Raw genomic sequence first — 16,958 nt, 5'->3', positions numbered from 1 at the left:
ATTGGAAAGCTTGGTGGCAGATTTTGAAGTCATTTCTCACTTGTTTTGACCACACAGACTCAAGAGGAGGAAGTAAATGAAACAAAAGGAACAGAGTGAAGCACAAAGGAAAGAGATGATTCCTAACAAGAAAACAACGAAGTAGAAACCTATCAGGTGTGGATACTAACTCTAATGACCATGACATGCACCTGTAGATATTTTGTCAAGCAAAATCTGATGTTCAGCTCTTGTTGTACCTTTTCACCATGAAACTAGGCTTCAGTGCTCCGCTTATCCGATTTGAATCACAATCCTTTTTCGACTTGTAGTGCCCGAAGGGTTTTCACCATCAAGCCTCTCTCATTTTGGTCTTTCTCTCATCTCACTATCGCCTTATGGTGCCTGTGAAGGTTTTCACTAATAAGACTCTCTCATTTGTTTTCTCTCAGCTTTCATCGCCTTGTGGTACCCGTGAGGGCATTTATCATCACGACTCTCTCATTCTTCATTTCCCTTGTTTGGACCGGAGTGTTGCCCCTGATATGATTCACCTCTACTCGCTTGACTTGGCATCTCTCGAAGACTGATCAGAAGGTCTTCCTTTGGACCGTAATGTGGGCTTTTGGATAGGGTTAGAAAGAAAGGGTATCAAAGGCTCAAAACTATTTAACATGGGTTCAAAATTTCAACTTTCGGAATCAGATTTCCCACAACAACCACAACTTCTGCCCCAGTTTCTTCCTTGGGAACTTTTGGATTTTTATTTCGGTGTGACTGAACCTCAGAGAGAGGCTGCCTACGTACCCTTTTGGGATCAAGTCAAACGTAGTTCAGGCCATAAAACTACTTCGTTGTTGCGGCCTTTCCTTTTCTTCCACTTTTCATTTCTTTCCTTTTCCTTCTCTTTTCCTTTCTTGTCTGTTTCTTTTCTCTTCTTCTTTCTTTTTTTTTCTTTTCCCTTTCTTTTCTTTTCTTTTCCTTTTCTTTTTCCTTTTTTCACTGTTTTTCTCTTGTTTCTCCACTTTCTTTCCCCGCTCAGGCTTACGAGTTTTATTATTGATTCTGAAAGAGGGGTATGCAAGAAAATAACCAAGGCTCAAAGGGGTAACAAAGAATAAAGTGTTTGGATAGCAGAACAAAATGCCTTCGTTATTCCAGTCTCCAAAACATGCCAAGTACAAACTACACAATTAAACAAACATGAGGAAAGCATATGTAACATCTTTTGATTGCACCAGAATTACTAACCATATCCACACATTTGCCCTATACATTTGTTAATTACCAAGCACCATTGGACAACAATCTCAGTACCACGAACGACCCCTGTAGATTTGGGGGCAAACTTGCTTTTATTTTCAAACCGATGTGGCATGATGCATTTCAACAGTATTTCTTTATGTTCCGTCTGCCCCAGTTTCACACAACCTGGGCTCGAAATGATCTCGAAATGCCCTTACGTATTTCCCTCGAATGTCCTTACATCTTCAACATTGTTTCATTGTTTCATTACTAAACTGACTTTTAGAACCAGGCTGAGAATTATGCGTGCATGTCATGTCACCAGAACCAGCATCAAAAGATTTGTAAAAGGAGAAGAAAACTTAAACAAAATGACTAAAAATGGCAGGAAACAAGAGATTGCATTAGACTGACAGTGAAAGGGTTTAAACAATAGAACAAACAGACAAACCTAGACAGCACTAAACAAGCTATTTCGGCAAAGTGAAAAGATAGAAGGGTTTGAGTCACAAGACAATATCCGGATTACAACCCTGAAATAACCCGGACAATAGAAATGACAACAAAATAAACCGCCAAACTCCACTCCGGCGGACCAAGAAATGGAGAGTCTTCCTAAGTACCATGCATGACATCTTAACCACTGCGTTTCGCATCAATGTTGCTGGAACCTTTACCAATTTCAATATTATCGACTTCATTCAACAAGTTCCCGAGAGGATTCTCGTACTCCCTGTCGTCATGGATCTTCCTCACAAAATGTGCATCATCATGTGCAGGCAAAGGATTCTGTGCAATGTTCTGAGTGGCACTGTCCTAGACCGCAATTATCCTTTCCTGAATCATTCTTTCTATCTCTCTTTTGAAATCTCGGCAACTTTTGTCATCGTGCCCCTGGGCATTGGAATGGTATCCACACCTTTTAGAAGGGTCAAAGCTCCTTGCACGCTTGTGCACATGATTCGGAGGAATGGGTGCAATCAGGTTATATTGCTTTAGCTTCTCAAACAAGTCTGCATACGACTCTCCCAAGGGGGTGAAAGTTTCCTGCTTCTGTGCCCTTTCTTGCTTGAAATTTTGGCTGGCCCGCAAACATGCTCCTGGGAGATTCTTGTAGGCTCTTGGGGGGTGGGTAAGCATTTTGTGGAGCCGGGTACCGGAAAAGTGGTGTATGACTCTGGGAGTTATGTGGAGAGAAGTAGCATTGGGAAGGGTCACCTGGCGTACAAGGATGTCCACGGGGACGATGTCGGGGCCGGGAGTGTTGATTAGGAAAACCCATCGGATCACCTTTTCTACTTCCCCTTCCCCCACCCAAGCTTGCTGGGATATTCGGAATGTCTTTCGAGCAACTCATGAGCTTGCCTGACTTGATTCCCTCTTCTACTAGCTCCCCCATTCTTAACACCTCATCGTGAGCAACCTCGGAGGGATAATATTGGGCGTTATGAGCTTTGGGCGGGTGTTCATTGTTGAGAACTGTGGATGTGACCGGAGGGCACATTTGGGAAAAGATAGTTGGACGACGAGTGATGGAGCTACTAGGGTGGCTGGGAAAGCTGTGTTAAGCGGGTAAGTATGGAGAGGGTGGGGGCTCGCTTGGCGTCATGTCCAAAGTTTGGGTAAGGACAGTGTCCAGGAGGCTGGGTGGTGGCGGGGGTGGTGCCTTCCCAGTCATCCTTGCCCGATACATGTCTGCCACGTGTTGTCTCAACATCTTTACCTCTTCAACCAACCCATTATCCCGTTCCACCAACTGTTGTCGAGCACCGGTATCGACCAACTCAGTTCTCTTGTTGTTTGCCATTGCCTTTGGTCCTTGCGTTGTAAAGAAGAGTTACCACTTTCAAATCACAAACCAACCACCTTTCTGAAATGACATGACAAAATGAAACCATCACGTTAGCGTTAGGGAATTTAACATATTGGTACCCGCACATTTGGGGAGTGAATGCACCTAGGCAGTTAACAGTTCCTATTATGCTTTTGATCGGTCGCATGCGTCATCCCGGCCTTTTCATTTTTCTTTATTTGCCATGCCTTTCCTCTCATTCTTCCCTCGTGTTTTCCATTGTTTGTTTCTTGCCTTTCCCTCTTTTCTTTTGCTTTTCTCTCTTATTTTTCCCTCTTTTCTTTTTTTCCTTTTGCCTTGGTTTTTCCTTGTTCCCATTCGCTTCATTCCTCAAAATTGTTTTTCCGCTCTTTTCTTTCCTTTGCTCCCTTTTTATTTTCTCTTGTTTGCTTTTGTTTAGTTTCCTATTTTCTTTTGTTTTTCTTTTTCCCTTTTTTGTTTTTCTTTCCTTTGTTGTTTTTTACCTCTTTCCTTTCATTCTTTTCTCGTTTTTCCTTTTTTTCATTTACTTACGGTCGAATCCTATAGAGATTGCCTACGTATCACGACCCCGCGTGAATCAGACCAAGCGTAGTTCTTGCAGAATATATGTAAAGTAGAACCAAAATATTTTTGGGATTTTCAATTTTATTGATAGCAAATTCGTCTATTACAAAGACTCAAAACTGACAGATTAAACAACTAACAAACTCTAATGGAGAAAAGAACTACGAACTCCGCCATCCCTATTCTAGTTCAAACAAAAATACAGACTCAATCAACTGACTGACTTTTAACGAAAAGAAAATACAGACTTCAGTAGAAAAGGAAATACAGACTCAAATGACAAACTCTAGTAGAAAAGGAAATACAGACTCAAAGGACAATCATGAATACATTAAAGCTCCTGGTGCCCGCGGGACATCGTTCGATCTCGCCGCGGGCCTATATGCAAGTTCCCCTTGAAGTCTATCCAGGTCACTCATTATCTGCTTCACAAATATCATCACTGATTCAAAGAAGGTGGTACGAGTCATAATCTCGCACACTTGGCATTTCCTAGTAATGGAGTGGGCAACGGTTAAGATTCTCTCTCTGATTCTGCCTTTTTCTTGAAGCAACCGCCCTATCTATTGGGCCCTAGCCTCCAAAGTTTGCTCGGTTACCTGGTTTTGTTCCTGGAGTTGTTGCAAGTCCATTTCTAATTGTTCCAATGCCGTGTAGCAGTGCTCTCTTTCAACTTTGAATTCTTTTGCCTGTTTGATCATTCCGTTCTCTGTGGCAATGACCTTTTTCTTTAATCCTGTGACCTCATTATCGTATTCTTCTCTCAACTGCTTAATCATGCGGGCTCGTTCTTCCGCGTTTCTAGCCAATTGTTTCCGAACCCCGGCTAATTCCCTTTCCGCTTTGTTGAGGTCAAAACTGTAGTCATTCACTTTTTGCCTTAGATTTTCTATAAGCTTCGCATCTTTGGCACTCCTGACAGGATTTTCGGCCGCTAGCTTCATCTTTTGGATCTGGGCCCGTAAGGCTTCATTCTCTTTAGCCAATTTCTTTCTCTCACCCTCATCAGCCGCGGCTTGCACGCTGTTTTCAAACTGGAGGTCTTGGATTTATTTTTCCAACGCTCCTATGCGGGCCCTGTATTCATTTTCTTTAGCTAACGAAGCCCACTGTTCTTGCGATGATTCAGCAAAATCCTGGAGGTGAGGTCTTTTAGCCGGCCTCCCAAATGCAACTTCCCTTCTGTACCAGGCATGGTACTCAGGTGACACTTCTCCTTTAGATCGATCCCGCACATAGGTATTCGCCGCCAAGTATTGACATTCGCTCCAAACCTGGCGAACCTTTGGTTCAGGAAACTGTCCATCAGGACCAATCTCAATCACTTGGATGCTAAGATCGTCGTCTTTCGGCACTATCTGGCATCTCCCGAGTTGCCTTAAAACCCGATACGGAGCATAAGGCTGAATGCTTTTAAGACCCATCAAAAGTAAGTGCGGCCCCGTTGCTGGCATATATATGATTTCATCAACAGGCAACCATCCAAATGTCCACTCTATTTGACTAGCAGTGAGGGACCGAGAGTATGATGTCCAGCCCGTGCATCCCTCGGGCAAGCTGACCCCCTTAATCCTTGTGTAAAACTCACCTATACATGTTTTCTTTGTGGACCCATAACTCAGGAACTGAGGACGATGGCACAGGTGTTCGGTCATCCACATTTGCAACAATAGATTGCACCCCTCGAAGAAGTCTCCCCCGACTTTGCAGGTTGTAAGAGCGCGGAAGATTTCGGCTACAATCATGGGCGCAAGAGTGCTTTTGGCTTGAGTGAGTAGAGTGCTGACGACCCCGGCTATTTTTATGTCAATGTTCCCATCTTTCCTCGGGAATACCAAAAGCCCCAGAAAAACCACCATAAAAGCAAAACGTCTATGTTCTTCCCATTTTTGGCGGTTTCCTTTGCTACATATCTCGTTTTCCGGGTTGTTGAAGCCTCCTATGTGGCCATATCTGTGATATATGAAGTGTGGAGTACAAAAGCCGTTTGCCAAATCTGTGTTGTGGACCGTCCTGCTTATCTTCAGTGAGTCTAAGAATCTGTGCATAGCTACAGTTCTCGGGGCAACCAAATACTTATGTCTTAAAGGAACCTCATCATTTCCGATGTAGCCAGCTATTTCTTCTAAGGTCGGGGTAAGTTCAAAGTCCGAAAAATGGAACACGTTGTGTGCCGGGTCCCAGCATGTGACCAATGCTCTTATAATGTCTCCTCGAGGCACAATCTCCAACAAACCGGTAAGCCCTTTCAAATATTTTTTGACTTCATCTTGCCCTTCTCCTCCTAGGTCGTTCCACCACAGACGCAACTCCAAAGGGATTTTATGCATGATTGAGAAAGGTTCATTTTGAGTCGTGCTCATCCTGCACATTTATTAAGGTGATTTAATCACTTAATTTGACCTAAAAAGGAAAAATGACACTATTTTTTTTTCAAATTTCCAATTTAAAACAAACAGTCGGTCTTGCAGATACGACCTTTCAGCACTTCGGGAGAAGATTTTAAGGCTGTGCCCGCTAACCGTTGAAAAATGACCCAAGGTGGCTACTCTCGCAAAAACAGCCTTCTGGCGCCCTTTTAGGGAAATGCAGCTTATTTTAAACAAGAATGGTGGCACCCTACTTATTCATGACGAAATTAAAAATTTTGGCATTTTTGGCTATTCTTGAAAAAGGGGAGTTGGACTCGATGGGGGTTGCCTACGTATCCCACACCCTGTGGGAATCAAACTGGCGTAGTTCGGACAAATAAAACTAACTATTTTCGAAAACTAAATGCTTTTTGTTTTTTTTTGTTGGCAAATACACTATTTCTGAAAGCAAGACTCTTTTTTTAAATTTTCTTTTTCAGTGGCAAATAAAACAAACTAATTTGAAAATAAAACTCTTTTTTGTTTTTCTTTTCCATTGGCAAACAAAACAAACTAAAAAAAAAATACTTTTCTTCTTTTTTTTTCTTTCATTTTCTCAAAAAGCCGGCAGCATTTCGGCACTACTTGGACATTGGTTTTTCTAATATAGGTAATTAACTCTCCATACTGCTATTTTCTCTTTTCCCCTTTTTGTTTTTCAATTTTCCAGATATTCAAAGTTGGTCAACATGCGAGTCCAAAACAGATAAATGCACAAGTAGGATGCATCAGGATGGTCCATTATTCTGGGTACACCTGTCCTGGACGGACCCAACCCCTGTGTTGAGTCCCCTAAGTCAAAATGCACGTGATGCAGATAAGCGTTCCTACTAGGGATCCGGCATGAGGTCAAGTTATTCTAGGTTCAAAACCTGGGTATATGTTCTAGATTGTGTACCCGAGCGGACAACTCGAGTCGAGGAGGGGGCTACGTACCGGGAACCAAAAGGCCATCCGGCTTAGTAACTTGTCCGGCCTCTTTCTTATTTTAAGGTATGACACTAACAGAACAGGGAGTCTCCACCAGTGAGCACATCCCCGGAGGTGAGAAGAGAAGGGTTTCTGCACAGTTTATATACAGTTCAGATAATATCAAAGCGGTAAAGCATTTAGCACATTTAGCATGAAACATATAGGAAAAATCAAATAAAGCCAAATACAACAATTATTCTAAGCTCGAATTCTGAACCCTGAACCAAAGTTCTGGGTTCTTATCCCCAGCAGAGTCGCCAGAGCTGTCACACCTCCTTTTTCCTACACCCGGAAGGGCGTAAAGGAGTTTTTCCACTTAAAGGACAATCGGAACGGGATTTATTATTAAGATTTCAGAGTCGCCACTTGGGAGATTAATGTTGTCCCAAGTCACCGGTTGAATCCCGAACCGAGGAAATTATGACTCTGTTAACAGTCCGCGGACCAGAAATCCGAGTAAGGAATTCTGTTAACCCGGGAGAAGGTGTTAGGCATTCCCGGGTTCCGTGGTTCTAGCACGGTCGCTCAACTGTCATATTTGGCTTATTTATTCGATTTCAAAACATGTTTTAGCTTATGCTTTTAACTTTGAACCGCTTTTATTATTATTATTTTAAGAGAATTGCAACGTCGTGAAAACACGTCTCGAACCGCGTCACATAAATGCACCCGCGATTTTTGACACATTTCGACTTCGTTGGGATTTGGATTTGGGTCACATAAATGTGCACCCGTATTTAGGAAGGTAAAATTATTTAAAATACGCGCCTAAAGTATCTAGCGTGTTATTATCTTTGGGGAAAGCCGTGAAATTCCCTAAACGGCCCATCCCGAATTCTAAGTATTGTTGTATAAACATTTATCGAGGGCCCCGCAATTTTGTTTGTTTTGTTTGGCGAGGCCCATCTCGTTTTATTATTAAAAGGCAAACCTAAAGTACTCTACAATTTTCTATCATGTATTGTCTCTAAAAAAAACAAAGGAAAGGCCCTAATTAATTAATTATTTTTGTCCGAACCTAATGAATTTAGGACCAAAGGTCTGAAATTCAGCCAACTCCACGACACTGGCCCAATAGGAAAGGCGGCTGGCCCAGATTTTGCTTGCACTAGAACTGGCCTGCCTGGGCCATCTGTTAGTGCTGAAGCCCAAACTGTCCGAAGATGGACTGTCAAGCTTTGATTGTTAAACTAAACCAAATTTCAATTCAATTTGAGAAAATATGCACTAAGATTGCTTCAAGTTATTCAAAGTACACTCAACATTTATAATAAAGAAGAACAACATTCACCTACTCAAGCTAATGAAGCATTGATCATTTGAATTCCAGTTCCAACTCGGATTGTCCTATTTATGTACCTATTAATGAGTTCCTAAATATCACTACAAATGCAAATTAGACTAAAACATGGTTCGACTTTAGCAACAGTAATAACAACTCATTGGCTAATTCAAATTAAAACTACTAACCAGATCTCAACACATCAAGTGATTTCGATATTTTGGACTTGGATTACTGAAATTAGCTACTGAAAACTTACAACCATTTTGAACCTATTTTTTACAACTACACAACTACTGGAATTAGCTACTGTGACTTACAACCATTTTGAACCTATTTTTACAACTACAAGACTAAATCAGGCATTCAACTCACAATACCAGTCCGAAAGAGTAATAGTTATACAGTCCACTTACTACAAATTGTAAGGTGTTCCATTCATTATAGCTACTGTGTAGATACAATTAAACTCTCCACTATAGCTACTGTGTAGATACAATTAAACTATCATAACTACAAACAAATTGCTATCACAAGCCAGATTTCATTTCTTTGATTAACTAATACATGTCGACTGTTTCAGTCCTTCACACATCAATTGGAGCTGGAAAAAAATACCTGGAAATAGAATAGAAATGGGGAGAAGAGGTCAGCCAAAGCAATGATCGAGCAGCAGCAGTAATAAACAATTTTCAGCAATATTGAATAACGAACAGCCCAGGAATGGATTTAGAAATCCAGAAATATTCAACAATCAAGCAGACACTAACAAATCAACCCAAAGACCACTTCAAATGCACTCAAATAAGCTTGAAATGCACTAGAATACTTCAGCAGATGCACAACTCGTCCAAAGCCAGTTTAAACAGACCCAAAATTTCTCGACATAAGACCAGTGAACACTTGAAGTTTCAGAATCCAAGTATTGAACTAGAAAATGGAAATCGATAACTAAAAGTCAAAATTAACTTGAATTATCTAATGGAACAGTATTTTTTGGTTTTTCTAGAGGTTTTCTATTATTTTTGGTTTTTTGAATGTTGAATTTCAAAATCAGATCTGAAACTTAGAGAGCACCTTTTGGGGGGGAATTTTTGGAGCTCCAAACTTGTGACTTTAGGCACTAAAGGGGGCTGCCTTTTATAGGCAAATTTCAGGGGAAGCTTCTAGATTTCACTCACACTTTTTTTTCCTCTTTTATTTTCAGATTTTATTCCTTAGTCCTAAAGTCTTGACTTGTTGCCTAAGTTATTACCCTAAGTTATTAATATTCCAACTACAGTCCTAGTCTAGAAGGTCATAGAAGGTTCTAGCTTCCTAAATTGCCCCTGAAATTTCCTGAAACTACCAAGTCTAGGCAAATTAATCCAGCCTTTTATCCTAGTTAGACTAACCATGGTTAATTAACTATGAACTAGAAACTACTCAGCTATAACCAAACAACAATTAAAAATTGAACTAACTAATCTAGCTAATCAAACTGAAATTAAACTCTAAATAATAGGAATCCTAAATGTATCATAGACTAATACAACAGTAAACATAATCAATTAAAATCAAACAAACCAAACTGAAACTAATTATGAAGAATAAACGAATAAAATTCAGAAAAATGCAAAGAAAAAGATAGACATGGAATCAAATCAAACGATTCAAATCACTAACAATAAAACTAAACTATATGGTAAAAAAAAATCAGAAACCTAAATCGAAAACCTAAACTCATCATAAAATAACAAAGGTAAGTCAGAACAAAAATAAAAACAAAAATCACGGATGAGAACAGAGAAGAAAATAAGAATAAAAATACCTTGAAATTTTTGACTCAACCTCGAACACTGGCAGATTTCATGGCATTATTTGGGTTAAAACCATCCTTAATCATGTGTTTTCTATGAGAAAACACAAGATTAAGGGCTATTATAGCCCAGACTCGAAAAGCCCCCAAACTTTGAGCAATTAGGGTTCTGGGTCAATTTTCGATTTAAAATTAGAACCAAACGGGGATGATTCGAAGGCTAAGGGTAGTGGATTTGGGATGAGGGGTGTAAAGAGATCATGTGGTGTGATTTTTGGTGAGATTTGAGGTGGCGCCGCCATCGGAGAACAAAGGCGGCGGCTAGGGTTTATAAATTCAAAGGAAGATTCGAGGAGTTTGGAAGGGTTTTGAGGAAAATTAAACATGGATTTGGGAAGGGGAGGTGGAGAAGAGGATATGGTGTAAATTTGGGAGCCACTGGAGACTCGCCGCCGGCGGAGATGATTTCCGGCCGGCGGCGGACGGCGGAGGGCCGGTGGCATTAGGGTTTCTGGTGAGAGATGGGAAAGACGAGGGGGTAAGGGGGTCCTGAGGGGCGGGGGGTCCGTTTTGACATTTAAATATCAACTGACCCAAGCTTCCCAGCCTTTTGATCATCAAACCTCGACGGCTGGGATTGATTCTAACGAAACGACGTCGCTTCAATTAGTAGGGGGGCTAGACCGGGTTCTGGGTGCAGGTTTGGGCTGGTTTAATGGGTCTCAGGGAAATGAATTGGGCTAACAAACTGGGCCCAAAACTGGTTGCACTCTTTTGTTTCCAATTCTTTTTGTTTTTATTTCTTTTCCTAATTTCTTTTAATTCCTCTACTCTTTTTTCTTTTCTTTTATTTTTCAGAACTAATACAAATCCTAAAATAATTCTAAGAAACTAATTAACTCAATAAAGTCACTAGTTAACCCTAAATGATAATTAACTCAACAAATTAAAAGGAAAGCTACTTAAAAATAAGAGTTAAAATTAAAAGTGCAAATTACACTATTTTTGTGATTTTTCCATTTTGTAAAACAATTGATTTTATAATTAATCCTAAAATGTGAAGTTAAATCTTAAATGCACATGCCAAGTATTTTTGTATTTTTGATGAAGTGAATAAAATAAACATGGTCAGATAAATGCAAACAATTAATAGAAAAATGCCACAAAATCCACAAAAATTGCAAACACTGAAAGAAGTTATTTGTTTTGAATTTATGGGAGTAATTCATATAGGGCAAAAATCACGTGCTCACAATGAATTTGGTCTCATACTGGGTAACGGTCATAGAACCCTGTTGGAGACGCTCAAACTGCCTCCGATAGGCCTCTCTCTGAGTGATAGGGAGAAACTTCTCTACAAATAGCTGCGTGAACTGCTCCCAAGTCAAAGCTGGTGATCTGGCTGGTCTAGCCAAGCAATAATCTCTCCACCAAGTCTTGGCGGATCCAGACAAGCGAACAATAGCAAAATCGACCCCATTGGTCTCCACTATCCCCATGTTCCTGAGAACCTCATGACAGTTATCTAGATAATCTTGGGGATCCTCAGAAGATGCACCGCTGAAAGTAGTAGTGAAGATCTTGGTGAACCTGTCCAATCTCCACAAAGCATCGGTAGACATAGCTGCTCCATCATCGGTCTGGGCTACCACACCCGGCTGAACCGCTCCAACTGGCGAAACTGCTGGAGTCTGAAACTGGAGAGCTACCTGCTCCGGAGTGCGAGTAGCAGGAGTCTGGACTCCTCCTCTAGCCCGAGAGACGGCTGGTGCTACAGGAAGCAAGCCTGCCCGGGTGACACTCTCCATAAGGCCCACTAGACGGAATAGAGCATCCTGGAGTACTAGGGTAGCAATAAGTCCCTCTGGGACCTGAGCTGGGCCCACCGGAGCTGTTGGGGCCGGAACCTCATCATCAAAGTCAACTTGAGGCTCCGCTGCTGGTGTTGCTGCTCTAGGCTGAGCTCTGCCCCTACCTCGGCCTCTAGCACGGCCTCGGCGTCGCCCTCTGCCCCTCATGGGAGCTGCTTCTGGGGGCTCAGGATGCTGGTCAGCGGTTGAGGAAGCGCGCGTTCTCGACATCTTCGAGAGAACAGAATAGAAATTCAATCAGTCATTGAGAAACCAAACCGCACGACAGGAAAGAAAAGATGGGAAATTTTCCTAACTGTGTAGCCTTTGGGGGATAAATACAGACGTCTCCGTACCGATCCCTCAGACTCTACTAAGCTTGTCCATGAACTGTGAGACCCATGTAACCTAGAGCTCTGATACCAACTTGTCACGACCCGGATTTCCCACCCTCGGGAGTCGTGATGGTGCCTACTAATGTGAGCTAGGCAAGCTAATTCCTTGAACTAATTACTTCATTATCCAATTATTACCTTTTAACAATTTTAAAGCAATAACGTATAAACAACAAAAAATTTAACTTTAAGCGGAAGAAAACAATACAATCTCTGAAAAATGTATCTATTACAACTACTTAAGCCTTAATCACCCAAAACCTGGTGTCACAGTGTCACAGACGATCTAAGAGTGCTAAATACAAAGTTTGAAAATAAAAGATATGTTGTCTCAGAATCAAAGAGATGAAATAGGAAATAAGTGATAGAGGAGACGCCAGGGCCTACGGACGCCTGCAGGTCTACCTTGGATCTCCGCGTGGCCTGAAGGTAACCACTTAATCTACAATCCGAAGTCTACAGTACTGGGATCTGCACAAAAGAGTGCAGAGTATAGTATCAGCACAACCGACCCCATGTGCTGGTAAGTGCCTAGCGTAACCTCGGCGAAGTAGTGATGAGGCTAGGAACAGACTACCAAATAAATCTGTACAGTTATATAATATACAGCGGAAAGTAAAACAGAAATAAACAAGTAAAGATGGGAGGGGGAAAGCATTCTTCGGGGAATAGCAGGTAAAACATAATATCAAGAAAATTATAAAGGAACCAAAATCCAACTACTAACAAGGATAAGGAAAACAAAGACAGAATTCACTTTCATTTCTCATCTTGTTGCAGGCGTGCAATCCGCTCCCATTTCACGTATCTCGTTGCAGGCGTGCAACCCGATCCCATTTCATATATCTCGTGGCAGGCGTGCCACCCGCTCCCATTTCATATGTCACGTGGCAGGCGTGCCACCCGCTCCCATTTTATTTATCTCGTGGCAGGCGTGCCACCCGCTCCCATTTTATTTATCTCGTGGCAGGCGTGCCACCCGCTCCCATTTTATTTATTTGGTGGCAGTCGTGCCACCCGATTCCAATTACAAATCAACAACAACCACAAAGAATCCCGGCAAGGGAACAAGAGCAATATAACAACATCCCGGCAAGGGAACAATAGTATTTCAACAACATCCCGACAAGGGAACAATAATATCAAAACAAATATCCCGGCAAGGGAACAATGATGATAGTAACATGTGAGACACAATAAACCACAACGGAGTCATAACAATTATAATACAAGACTCACGGGCATGCTTGACACCGACGTATAGATACTCGTCACCATGCCTATACGTCGTACTCCACAATTAACACGTAGCAAATACGACACGGCTCCTAATCCCTCAAGCTAAGGTTAGACCAAACACTTATCTCGATGCCACGAACACAATTCACAATTCAATTATAGCTTTACCACTTGATTCCACCACCAATTCGCTCGTATATAGTCACAAGTTACTTAATTACATCAATAAACGCTAAATGAATCAACCCCAATGCATGAAAATGAGTTTTCCAAAGTTTTACCCAAAAAGTCAAAAATCGTTCCCGAGCCCGCGTGGTCAAAACCCAAGGTTTGAACCAAAACCCGATTACCCATTCCCCGAAGAACTCAAATATATAATTTATTTTGAAATCGAACCTCAAATCGAGGTCCAAATCCCCAATTTTTGGAAAACCTAGGTTCTACCCAAAACACCCAATTTCCCCCATGAAAATCATTGATTTTAAGTTGAAATCATGTTAAAAGATGTTAATGATTGAAGAAAACTAGTTAAAAATGACTTACAATTGATTTGGAGAAGAAGAAGCCTTTGAAAAATCACCTAGTGTGTTTGTGTTTTGAGAGAATATGAAAAATGAGTTAAAATTCATCCAAGTATAAAAGTTGCAGGTCTCAGATGTGGGAATTGCGAACAGGGGTTCGCAATTGCAAACCCCGACCTCTGCTAGCTTGGGAATTGTGAAACAGGGCTCGCATTTGCGAACCATTCAGGAAAACTAGACTTTCGCATTTGCGAAAGGGACCCTCGCATTTGCGAGGCCGGAATTGCGAAGAACAACTCGCATTTGCGTGGTAAGGCAGGCCTGGGCTGGTTCGCATTTGCGACCAAGCCCTCGCATTTGCGATATCGCATTTGCAAGCCAGGCTTCTCATGATCATACCAGCAATGAAACCTGTAATTTTTCTAAGTCCAAAATGCACCCCGTGGCCTATCCAAAGCTCACCCGAGCCCTTGGGCTCTAAACCGAACATACACACAACCTAAAAAATATACTACGGACTTATTCATGTACTTCAATTACCAAAATAACATCATGAGCATCAAATTAAACCTCAAGATCAATGAAATTTCTCAAAACTTCTCTAAACATCAAATTTGCATTTAAGGTCCGAATCACGTCAAATGGATTCCGTTTCTTACCAAACATTACCGATAACACATATAAATCATATTTAACCTGTACCGGGCTCCGGAGCCCATAATACGGGCCCAATACCTCAGGTTTCACATAACATTTCACTTTCAAAAACCTTTATATTTTTCAGAAAATAATTTCTTTCAAAAATTTATTTCTCGGGCTTGGGACCTCGGAATTCGATTCCGGGCATACGCCCAAGTCCCATATTTTCCTACGGACCCTCCGGGACCGTCAAATCACGGGTCCGGGTCCGTTTACCCAAAACGTTTACCAAGGTCAAATTAATTCATTTTATAGTCAAAACTTATCATTTTTCACACAGAATTTCATATTTAAGCTTTCCGGCTACGCGCCCGGACTGCGCACACAAATCGAGGCAACTCTAAATGAGATTTCCAAGGCCTCGGAGTCATAGAATTTAGTTTAAAACAATTGATAACCCTTTGGGTCGTCACAGCCGACCCCTGATGCAACCCCATGATAACCAGAAAATCGTTTGATTTCCCACCCACCGTCCTTACTCGGGTCTTTGCTCCATCATACATGTCCTTAATCACCCTAACATAGGCAGCAGGTACACCTCTAGCCGCCAAACATCTCTACAGAACCTCCCTCGGAACTTTATCATACGCCTTTTATAAGTCCATGAACACCATATGCAAGTCCTTCTTCCTCTCCCTATACTACTCCATCAATCTCCTAACAAGGTAGATGGCTTCTGTAGTCTAACGCCCCAGCATAGACCTGAACTGGTTCTCGGAAATAGACACACTCCTCCTCACCCTTAGCTCTACCACTCTCTCCCAGACTTTCATAGTATGGCTAAGTAGCTTGATACCCTGATAGTTATTGCAATTTTGAATATCACCTTTGTTTTTGTATATAGTAACCATCTTGCTCCACCTCCACTCTTCGGGCATCTTCTTCATTCTAAAAATGACATTAAATAACCTAGTGAGCCACTCCAAGCCAGCCTTGCCCGCACTCTTCCAATACTCCATCGGGATTTCATCTGACCCGGTCTCTTTGCCCCTACTCATCTTACGCATATACCCCTCCACTTCATCAACATTAATCCGCCTATAATACCTAAAGTCACAACGACTCTCGAAGAGTTCCAAATCACCCAATAAAATGCTCTTGCCCCCTCCTTGTTCAAGAGACTATGGAAGTAGGTTTGCCATCTCCGACAAATAAGCCCTTCATCCAAGAAAACTCTACCTTCTTCGTCCTTGATGCACTTCACTTGGTCCATGTCACGATCCTTCCTTTCTCACGCCTTGGCTAACTTGAACAACCTCTTATCCCCACCTCGGCCCTCGGGTTCCTCATACAAACAACTATAAGCTTTAGTCTTGGCTGTCGTAACTTCTAGCTTTGCCTCTTTCTTAGCCAACTTATATTTCTCCATATTCACCCTCTTCTCCTCCTCGTCTACACTTTCCACTAGCTTCAGATACGCCGCTTTCTTGGTTTCCACTTTTCCTTTAACCTCTCCATTCTACCACCAGTCTCCCTTGTGATCACTAGAATAACCCATTGAGACCCCTAATACCTCTCTCATGGATTCCCTAATGCACTGCGTAGTTGTGGTCCACATAATGTTTGCATCCCCACTACTCCTCCAAGCCCCCATAGTCAGCAGCTTGACCCCCAAATCTTGCACTTCAGATTCCGTTAAGGCTCCCCACTGATCATATGTTGGCTATACATCGCTCTCATCCTCCTCTCCCTGCAGAGTAAATGATTAATCTGAGTCTCGGCCACCGAACTAGGAAAGGTGACCAAGTGCTCCCTCTTCTTTGGGAAACTCGAGTTTGCTATCACCAAATCAAATGCTCTAGCGAATTCCTGCAGAGACACTCCTCCTTCGTTTCTATCTCCAAAATCAAAGCCATCATGAATATCATCATACCCCCTAGACGTCGCTTCAATGTAGCCATTGTAATCTTCTTCTATTAAAAGCTTCTCGATATGCGGGATACCACGCACAATCTCATCCAAATCCTCCCAAAATTTCCTTTTGTCTTCCTCATCCAAGCCTGCTTAGGGTGCGTACGCACTGATTATGTTCAAAGTAAAACCCCCAACAACAAGCTTAATAGTCATCAGCCAGTCATTCACCCTCATAACCTCCACCACCAGTTCACGAAGGTCCTTATCAACCAAGATACCTAACCCGTTCCTGCCCCCACCCTCCCAAAAAACCAT

The 16,958-nt window shown here is 41.9% G+C and overlaps 1 protein-coding gene across 1 annotated transcript; it reads right to left on the bottom strand.

The window, feature by feature from the left end:
• Positions 1 to 16,424: 16,424 nt before the first annotated feature.
• LOC109244403 lies at positions 16,425 to 16,958 on the bottom strand. The gene is made up of 2 exons (XM_019411487.1): positions 16,832 to 16,958; positions 16,425 to 16,789 (listed from the first exon to the last, which is right to left on the bottom strand). The coding sequence occupies exons 1-2, from the start codon at positions 16,956 to 16,958 to the stop codon at positions 16,425 to 16,427; spliced, it is 492 nt and encodes a 163-aa protein (XP_019267032.1).

This window comes from Nicotiana attenuata, unplaced genomic scaffold (assembly GCF_001879085.1).
Source record: "Nicotiana attenuata strain UT unplaced genomic scaffold, NIATTr2, whole genome shotgun sequence".
In the NCBI taxonomy this organism is placed as follows: domain Eukaryota; kingdom Viridiplantae; phylum Streptophyta; class Magnoliopsida; order Solanales; family Solanaceae; genus Nicotiana; species Nicotiana attenuata.
The sequence above is the reverse complement of the archived record's forward strand: the minus strand, read 5'-3'. Positions and strand labels throughout refer to the sequence as shown.